Source organism: Brachyistius frenatus, unplaced genomic scaffold (genome assembly GCF_029030835.1).
Source record: "Brachyistius frenatus isolate BFR_SWC_R1_liver_20210118 unplaced genomic scaffold, ASM2903083v1 Contig_149, whole genome shotgun sequence".
Classification (NCBI taxonomy): domain Eukaryota; kingdom Metazoa; phylum Chordata; class Actinopteri; family Embiotocidae; genus Brachyistius; species Brachyistius frenatus.
In genome coordinates this window covers 310,067-320,194 of record NW_027210748.1, presented here as the reverse complement: position 1 = coordinate 320,194, position 10,128 = coordinate 310,067, and the positions used below count along the sequence as shown (strand labels likewise).

Sequence of the window (10,128 nt, the reverse complement as noted above, 5' to 3'; positions counted from 1 at the left end):
AGATGCTAATTAAAAGTTTCCTGGCTCAGTGCCTTTGTCTCATATATAAGAAGGACGGAGGGACAGTTTAAGAGCAGAAGAGGAGAGGTAACTCGCTGAGCAGGTAACTACCGGTTCTCTGTTTTTCTGGCATTGTGTTGGTGCAGCTCTCTCTCTCTAACTCTCTGTTTCAGTAGTATTGATCAGATCAGACTCTGTTTCCACTGAATCTCGGACAGCGATGATGATGATGATGAGGATGGGAACATCATTGGGGCTTCTTTTGCTTGGCCTTGTTGTGACCTCTGCTGCTGCTGGACCAGGTATGCCTTTTTATTTCACCCTCCAAATCCACAGAACGGACCTTTGCCATTTTTATGCTGTGATGTACCTACGATCCCTCGCAACGTCTGATGATGCATCTATTATGGCTTATGATGCTCAAATATGATGCCTTTTTGTATCTGATAATGCACCTACTAATGCAGCTACGATGTCATGTCATGTATAATTATGCACATCATACCTTGACATGTCTTACGATTACAATATCTTGCAATTAAATTCGGATTCTTTTAATGTCTCTTTGATATCTTATAATGTGTGATAGCATCTAAGCTGCCTAAAGGTGCCTCAAACTGCCCATATAATACATTACAATGTCAAATATCAGCTGTTACCATCCACAAATGCAGTTATGGTAACATGTCATTCTTACCATTGCACCCATAATAACCTGGGTTGTCTTACAGTCCAATGAATTCATATTAAAGGTTTACTGAAGCCACTCATCTTCTGTCCTCAGGCAGCTGCTCGGGCCGCTGTGGAGAAGTTTTCACCAGAGGTCAACAGTGTAGCTGTGACTTCAGCTGCCTGCAACACAATGAATGCTGCCAGGATTTCGGGGCTACTTGCATCACAGGTAAGAAACATACAAGATAAAGAACAGGAATCTTTGTGTCTTTTTTTAAACAAAAACTGTGAGTTAGAATTGGTTTGCAATCCAAATCATTTTATTCTCAGTTCACATGTTTTTACTTAAAAACTTGAAATTTGATTTCAGTGTGAGATATTTGAGGTATTTGCTTTTTTTGCTTCCAAAATAGGGACAAAATATTTTCATACACATTACGAATAACATCCTAAAACTGAAGCAGCTGTATGTAATTCAGCCATCATTAATTAAATATGCAGTATATCCTCACACTTATACAAAATATCTTTCTATTGCTTCCAGTGGATACATTCATACATGGCAGCAGTAATAGAAGACAACAAAGAAAAATAAGAAATACAAAAGTTATTAGACCTGCAAGCCATAAATCCATGACTGAATCCTGTTAGATTGAATGTGGGGAATATAAATATACATTAATCTGATTAGTCATTCTTACCCTGACAGACCCACACACTCATCCAGTTCTACAATTTATAAATCTGTTTTACACCTTTTTATATAGGTTGGTTCTTTTAAAGATCTTAAACCTTTAGCTTGTAATTTCTATGTATATGAAACCTTTAAAACCCTTTTTATTATTTCTCATATTTTTTTAATCTTCTATTCAGTTTGTTTTTTCCATTTCTGTTGATAGGTTTGTTATTTTGTCTTTTTAAACGTGTTACCCTCCTTTTGTTTTTCTCTGAACATTTTTTTAATGTCTTTTAAACTTTTTGCCTCTTTGAAACGTTTTACAACTGTAGACCCTCTTTGTGCCAGTTTCTGTGGTCCTTTTTAGACTCTTTGTAGCTGCTTGTTTTGGTTTCTATGAAACTTTTGAGCCTCTATTGATTAGCAATTATCCAGTAAACATTATAGAACATTAAGCTGCTGAGAAGACATCATTTTGTCAGGAGACAAAAAGCACTTTTTGAGCCATAATTTGCCCGAGTTGTGTCTGTGAGCTTGTTTATGATCTCTTCTGACCCCTGGTGGACAGAATGAACAGATGCCTCTTTAAAGTTCAGACCAGTTGAAAGCTACATGCTCTGATGTGGGATGATGTCCTTTTGGTCTGTTGTTGACAGCTCGGTCCTGTCAGGGACGCTGTGGTGAGACTTTCAGGCGAGGTCAGTCGTGTGAGTGTGATCCAATGTGCATCCGATACAACACCTGTTGTCATGACTACCAGCGTCACTGCGGTAAGGGCCAACAACCAAGACCACAAAAACACAATATCACACTGTACCTGAACTACACACCTGAACTCGTAGGACTTAAAGGACAAATGTTATCTGTAAAGTTTTACTGACTGAGATTTGAACAGCTGACTGAGTTTGCTTTCTTTAACCATGAATCAGATGATTGCACACCTGTACAACACTGTCTCTCTGTCCACAGACGTCGGTATGTCAGTCTCACAACAAGGCAGCCTCCAGTTTCTCAGGGCCCCAGCTTCAGGTCAGCAGCCATTGTTAACTAACTTTGAAGCCCAAGTAGCCCACTGTAATCGTTGTCACTGCTATCATTAAAATACACTGCTCAAAAAAAATAAAGGGAACACTTAAACAACACATCCTAGATCTCAATGAATGAAATATTCCAGTTGAAAACCTTTATTCATTACATAGTGGAATGTGTTGAGAACAAAATAACAGAAGAATGATCAATGGAAATCAAAATCATTATCCATGGAGGTCTGGATTCAGAATCATACTCAAAATAAAAGTGGACAAATCAGATCACAGGCTGATCCAACTTCTGTGGAGATTCCTGAAGACAAGTCCAAATGAGTCTCAGTAGTGTGTGTGTCCTCCACGTGCCTGTATCACTCCCTACAACACCTGGGCATGCTCCTGATGAGACCACGGATGTTCTCCTGAGGGATCTCCTCCCAGACCTGGATCAAAGTATCAGTCCACTCCTGGACAGTCTGTGGTGCGATGGAACGAGACACGATGTCCCAGATGTGCTGGATTGGATTCAGGTCTGGGAGACGGGCGGGCCGGTCCGTAGCATCGATGCCTTCATCGTGCAGGAACTGCTGACACACTCCAGCCACATGAGGCCGAGCATTGTCCTGCATCAGAAGAACCCAGGACCCGCTGCACCAGCAGATGGTCTTCAACGGGTCTGAGGATCTCATCCCAGGACCTAATGGCAGTCAGGTTACCTCTGGCTAGCACACGGAGGGCTGCGCTGCCCTCCGAAGAAACGCCTCCCCAGACCGTCGCTGACCCGCCGCTGAACCGGTCACACTGGAGGATGTTGCAGGCAGCAGAACGTTCTCCACGGCGTCTCCAGACTCCGTCACGTCTGTCACATGTGCTCAGTGGGAACCTGCTCTCATCTGTGAAGAGCACAGGGCGCTGACGGAGAAGCTGCCGATCTCGGTGTTCTCCGGTAAAGTCCGGTCTCCCCGCACGGTGTCGGGCTGTAAGCACAGACCCCACTTGTGGACGTCGGGCCCTCGTACCGTCCTCATGGAGTCTGTTTCTGACAGTTTGAGCATAAACATGCACATTAGTGGCCTGCTGGAGGTCATTTTGTAGGGCTCTGGCAGCGCTCCTCCTGTTCCTCCTTGCAAAAAGGAGCAGATAGTGGTCTTGCTGCTGGGTTGTTGTCCTCCTACGGCCCCCTCCACGTCTCCTGGTGGACCGGCCTGTCTCCCGGTATCTCCTCCGTGCTCTTGACACTGTGCTGACAGACACAGCAAACCTTCTTGCCACAGCGTGCATTGATGTGCCATCCTGGATGAGCTGCACTACCTGAACAACTTCTGTGGGCTGGAGACACCTCATGCTCCCTCTAGTGGTGAGGACACTGGCAAAATGCAAAAGGGACCAACGATCATCCAGAACGGACGAGGACAGAGAAACGGTCTGTGGTCACCACCTGCAGAACCGTTCCTTTATAGGGTTGTCTTGATAATTGCCTCATTTCCACCTGTTTGTTCCATTTGTACAACAGCAGGTGAAACTGATTCACAATCAGTGTTGATCCGAACTGGACAGCTTGATTTTACAGAAGTGGGATTGACTGGAGTTACATTGAGGTGTTTAAGTGTTCCCTTTATTTTTTGGAGCAGTGTATATCAGTTACTTCTGAACTGTTGGTTCAATTCTGCCTGTCTAAGCATTTTTGTGTTGCTAATATCTAATCTTCCTCTTTTCTGCATTACTTTATCCTCCTCCTCCTCTTCATGCTCCTCCTCCTCCTCCTGCTCTCCTCTTCCTGCTCCTCCTCCTTATCAGGAAAACGGAATTCAAAGAAAAGCCGGAAAAAGTCCAACAGTGATAGCGAGGAATGGTACTCAGGTAAATGTAGTCTACTTCTAATACTGTATTTATATTTAACACATACTGTAGTTGTGAAATGTCAATTCAAATACAAAATGTACAGTATAACTCTGTGTGTGTCAGTCTGTTTATAGTGTATTATAATGATCAGTGTTATTATATTATTGTATTAGCCCTCCGCAACCCACTGACTGCAGGCTCTTCTGGCTCCACCCCTCCTGCTCTACCAACCAATCACCTACACCATGGTTTGGACCATTTCCTTTTTTCCTTCTTTTAGATTTTCTTTTACTCAAACATTATATTGTTTGTGTAACAACATAAAACCTTTTGAGCTCATGAACGGAAGGTGTTTTTATTCCTCTTCCTCTCTCCTGTAGGTGGCAGTAACATGCCTGCTGGCCTGATGCCCATCCCATCCTCTAACAGTAGGACTCCATACTACCCAGCAGCTGGTTCATCTCTGCCCAGACAGAGTGCTCCTTCTCCGGGCAGCGCTGCTCCTGTCGGCCCCTCCACTGCTGGAGCTGTTGGTGGTAACGTGAATGTCCATCTGGTGCTGTCACCTGTGGGCGTCGCTCCATCAGGACCAAACCTAGGTCAATTCTACACAGATTATTTCTGCTTCTGTTTGAATATTATAATTGTAACACTTGTGCAATAAATGTTTTGGGGAAAATTAGATTAACTTTGGCTGTTTTGCAACAGTTGCAGGTTTTATTTAAAGAGAAACACCTCATTGCTTCCTGGAGTAAAAAGTAGTGTGCTGCTGTTGGTTCACAGGTGTCGGTGGTCCGGCGGGTTCCAGACCCAGCACCCTGCAGGATGTAGCGCAGGGCTTGGGGCTCTCTGTGGTGGAAGGAGGACCTGTCGGACCAGCAGCAGGTGGGACAGGTGGTCCTGTGGATGTGACTGTGTTTGATGAATTTTTTAATTTCCAATAATCCAAACTAAAGTAAATGTGCCTACAGGAATCTTTGCTGACGTCGACCTGTGCAGTGATTCTACCATCAATGGACTGACCGCTCTCACCAACGGGACTATTCTCATATTTAAAGGTCAGTGCTGTGATTATCATATTAATACAACCAATAGATTCTTTAGCTCTGCTGGATAAAAGTGGTTCTCAAACAGGTCCTTTCTGTGATTTATGCTGTGTAGTTTAGTTGCTGTCATGTCAAAGTGATCTCATGTAGATGAATGTAGCATGTTAGCACAACACAGTAAAATTATGTTTATACTAAAGACTGTATATAACATTTTTTACGCACTTTGTCTCTGTATGATCTTCTAATAAGTGGTGTATGATAATTTAATGATAACAAAACTGGCAAATGCTCAGGGGCTGCAGAGTGAGTGAGTGTGATGACGTATGGTGTATAATCTGTGTATGTGTGTGTGTACGGTGCAGGTGAGGTATTTTGGTCAGTTGACCCCGTCAGTCGCTCCGTGGGACATCCACAGAGCATCACAGAGACTCTGGGTGTCTCCTCTCCCATCGATACCGTCTTCACACGTGGCAACTGCCACGGAAACACCTACATCATCAAGGTATAAACTGTATGTATATATATATATATATATATATATATATATATATATATATATATATATATGTGTGTGTGTATATATAAAGTATACACACACACACACACATATATATATATATACTATAAACTGTGGTGGTTCTCCAACTACAACCTCTGATTGTGTTTCTTCTGCTACTATTGTCATTCAGTCTGCTTACTTGTCTGCAAAATGTCTTAACCCTCAACCCGGCCAAAACCATTGCTAAAAATATCAACACTACCAATACCACCATTAATAATATAACTACTATTGCTGCTGTTAACAAGAAAAAATGTCTGTACTAAATGAAACTAAATTAGGGACTACTTTTCCTATTACCAGTATTACTGCCATCGCAACAACAGGGTCCAGAATAGTCCAGTTGTTGGAGATTTGTTTTCTTGTTTCGTTTCTTTTTCAAAAACTTCACAGATTTGCAAAATAACAGCATGCACATATTAAAGTGTACGAATTTCTTTTGTTTAAAACATAAAATTATCACAAGTCCATCTGGGGACGGGGAATCTATTGGCATTGTTTTGGACCCACAATGATTTTTGGTAAAAACTCTTCTGTTCTATTTACTGTAGCGTTGACAATCAAAACATTTTTTGTATTAAAGGGTCCATTTTGGATTCATCATCAAATTAAATACGGAAACTACTTTTCATGTTTAAGGAGATTCATCAATGTTGGTTCTTCAGCTGAACCTAAAGTGCCCCATGTACAGACACTTTTTGAAGTCATCTTCAGAGTTTTGATCTCTGTTTGCTGTACAGCTTCCATCAGAAGAGGAGGTCTATCTAATGTTTGAGTGAACTGTAAACTGTGTGTTTATACCGTATGGTGCTACAGTTATGGCAAAATCCATCACATAACAATAACACTGTTGACTGTGTTTCTTGGTTGTTTGTATATAATATATATAAATATATACTGTACTGTATATACTGTGCATTTTATATTTTATCTTTTTTACTGCTATTTTATTGCTTTTCTATTGTTCTATTATTATCTTATTGCTTCTGTATGCTGCTGTAGCGAAAAAATGTCCCCTCGGGGATTAATAAAGTAACTACCTAACCTAACCTAACCTAATACAACGAAGGGAAATCACAACATATGATCACGTCAGTAAACTCACCGTGTGCCGATGAAGGTGTGTGTAGTAAGTAGTCGTCCCCTCTGTCTGCAGGGAGACCAGTACTGGCGTCTGGATGGGAACATGGTGATGGAGCCGGGCTACCCCAGACCTCTGGCCTCTGAGTTTCCGGGGCTGACGGGTAGCGTCAGCGCTGCGCTGGCCGTGCCCGCCACCAGGGACAGACTGGAGACGGTGTTCTTCTTTAAGAACGGTGAGGAAAGCACACAGACACAGATGAACTGACTACTACTTAAGAATATGTGTTAGAGTTTTGTGAGCATACTGGAGCAGAGTAAGGCTGGGTAATATATTAATATTAAAATGTCAGTGTTATGAGACTAGATATTGTTTTATTGGATATTGTAATATCGTGATATGGCACAAGTGTTTTAAAGGCTGCATTGAAGTAGATTTATTAATTTGAACTCACCAGACTGTTCCGGCTGTTCTGTTATTTGTTTTTTTAATCCACCTGCCGACCACTGCAGGCTGCAGCTGGTCACACCCACGTCCAGCGTTAGGGTCTTTATTAAAACTAATATCAATTGATTATTTGATTATAATGCCCCTCTATAGAGACTGGTATATGACCATAGGCCTATGTGGCTTATTGTCCCGCCCACAGTTTCACATATGTGAATTCTCACTGTAAATTCAGCTAAATTCATTGCCTAGTTTATATGACAATAATAATAATAATAATCTTTATTTGTATAGCATCTTTCATACAAGAAATGTATCTCAAAGTGCTTCACAACAAAACAATTACATGGCGTTTCGCATAAACACAGATTTAAAGACAGAAAATAAATCAAATGCATAAAATTAAACACAAGACAAAACATGACAGCAATATGCAAGTTGGACTCGCACCAGTTAGTGAGAATGCTGTTGTTCAGACCAGCCTCAATCCAGCTCATTAGATTTATGAGCTCAGCATTTTTCCCAGATGTGACAATAAGTCCCATTTATAAATGTAGCTTCATCTGATAATGTTTCTAACTTATATTATGGTTCAGAAAAAAATCATGCTAGAAATACAAGTTGGATAACATGGCAAGTTGATAACAATATTATTCTGCCACAAAGGCTTAAAAACAAGATGTCAACAAACTGAATGTTCAGATTATACTTTTTTTTTTTTAAATAATACAGAAACCAAATAGATCTGTTTGTCTAAAAAAAAAACATCGGGGCTGCACCAACATCTTGACTTCTTTTATTAGTCTGAAGATAAATGAAGAGAAAGAGCTCTCAGTCTTTGAGTTAACTGATTTGACTAATGGCAGCTGTCCCGTTTGTCTAGGAGACATCATGCAGAGGTTCACCTTCCCACCCGGCGGCACTCCTTCCTGCAGCAAGAAGCCCAGGAGCTCTTTGAAGGGACGCCTCGCTCCCCTGGCTGGTCAGTGGACAATGAAGCATTTCTCCCAAAACGTTGGGCTGCTCCTTTAAAAGGAACCAGTGAAACCCACTGCTGCAGCCTCACCACTCATCAACCTGTTATGAGCTTACAGATATACATGTGGAACTAACCTTTAAGTTCAGAGGTGTAAATCAGTCAAATAACCATCACTGGACTTTAAATGAACTTTGGATGCTGTTTGTGTTTCTCTTATCCAGAAGCTCTTCTGAGCGCAGAGATCAACATCAAAGTGTCGATGAAAGGATTCCCCACGCCCGTCACCTCTGCTCTGTCCACGGCCGGTCCTCAGGGCAGCAACACATACCAGCACTTCGTCTTCTCCGGACGTAAGAGACATCATCGTTAGGATGAAGGCTGTGGGATTCAGTTATGATATACAAGATAGGCTTCCATATTACCAAAGTTACCTTTACCTCCCTGTTGGTTCCCTTCTGTCTGCGGATTGCTACGATGGAGGGAAACGGAATCAAGGCTGAAAGTTCGATTAACAGACTGAACTAAACGATGTGTTCCGGTTGACCGTCTGTCGATTAAACTACTATTTTTTAGATAAAGAGACGTAAAGCTTAAGCAGATGGAGTTGCAACTCCTTCAGCCTAGCCTGGTATTCTCAGGACACAAACGCAGTGTGAATATATGAGTCTCTGTAACGGCGCCGGTCCACTGAGGTCCAGCGGTTGCGTCCTGTTGGGCACAGACTCACGTAGTTTATGAAACTGTTGGAACAGCCTTTAACCAATCAGCATTGGCCACCCTATTTAGGCCGGATACATGATTTTGTCCTCATACTATACATTTCCATAAATGTAATAATCAAATTTCTGAGATTTACAAACCTATTAATAATTAACTCGAGTGAATTGCGGCTACTGTTGATGCAACAACTGGTATCCCATTTGCTTACTTTAAGATTTTAAGCCCTAGTCATCTAGCTGTGCTCTGAAGGGCCACTACCCAGTAGAGGGCGCTCTGAGTGAGGGGCAGGGCCACGGGACGGAAACAGCTGGAGACTTTAGTATGTTGTGCTCTGAAGTTGTTAGAACCACTTCGATGTTGCTGGTCGATCCGTCCTCCAGGAGTGTCTGAACAGACCTTCATGTGAACAGTTTGCAGACTATAATCACAGCAAAGACTGAAGATCAGAAAACCTCATAAATGTTGATGTTGTGTTTACTGCTTGTCCTGCTGACTACAGTGTAATTTGGTAATTTTGCTGACTGTGTATTAGATTTCAGCCTCTCAGAGGTTTTTACAGTCCCAGGCTGACCTGCTGTATCTTTTCGTCAGTAGTGGTAAAGAAGTTCAAAATCATTTTCTCTCCATCGTCTCTGCAGCTCTTTTCTTCAGCATCCAGATTTCCAGCGAGCTGCCGGAGCTGGCAGAACCAGAGCCATCTGCAGTCTTCGCCCCCCTTCCCATCCTCAACCCAGCTGCCGTGGAAACCAACCCGGCCAACATGGCTGCTCAGAACCTGCCCCCCCCCCACCCAGCGAACTCCATCAGAGTGTGGCTGCGCTGTCCCTAGAAACATCCAGAGGAGGAGACGGAGGCACTGTAATGCTGCTTTCTGCTTCAACACAAAAAAACATACTTTATAAATGTGTCTTCTGAGCAAAAAGGAGCAAATTACTGTTTTTTTCATCATATATTCATATCAGAATCTTTTTTTTTTTTTTTCAAACAGCAGATTTGCAGAGTGGTAGAAATGAACACTTCTGTGCAGATGAAACAGATCTGATGATGCAGATCCTAAAGAGATAAACTAATAAACAGC

General features: G+C 42.1%; 1 protein-coding gene across 1 annotated transcript; it reads left to right on the top strand.

Moving 5' to 3' along the window:
- The first annotated feature begins 2,268 nt into the window (after positions 1–2,268).
- prg4a (proteoglycan 4a) lies at positions 2,269–10,084 on the top strand. The gene is made up of 9 exons (XM_069715857.1): positions 2,269–2,323; positions 4,596–4,814; positions 4,999–5,100; positions 5,187–5,273; positions 5,627–5,766; positions 6,980–7,139; positions 8,235–8,333; positions 8,552–8,680; positions 9,689–10,084. The coding sequence occupies exons 1-9, from the start codon at positions 2,269–2,271 to the stop codon at positions 9,877–9,879; spliced, it is 1,182 nt and encodes a 393-aa protein (XP_069571958.1). The 3' UTR covers positions 9,880–10,084.
- Positions 10,085–10,128: the final 44 nt, after the last annotated feature.

Coding starts and splice junctions, on each gene's coding strand:
- prg4a (XM_069715857.1), top strand. CDS start 2,269: ATGAATCAGATGATTGCACACCTGTACAACACTGTCTCTCTGTCCACA. Junction 4,815..4,998: donor TCCATCAGGACCAAACCTAG/GTCAATTCTACA, acceptor GTTGGTTCACAG/GTGTCGGTGGTCCGGCGGGT. Junction 8,334..8,551: donor ACGCCTCGCTCCCCTGGCTG/GTCAGTGGACAA, acceptor TCTCTTATCCAG/AAGCTCTTCTGAGCGCAGAG.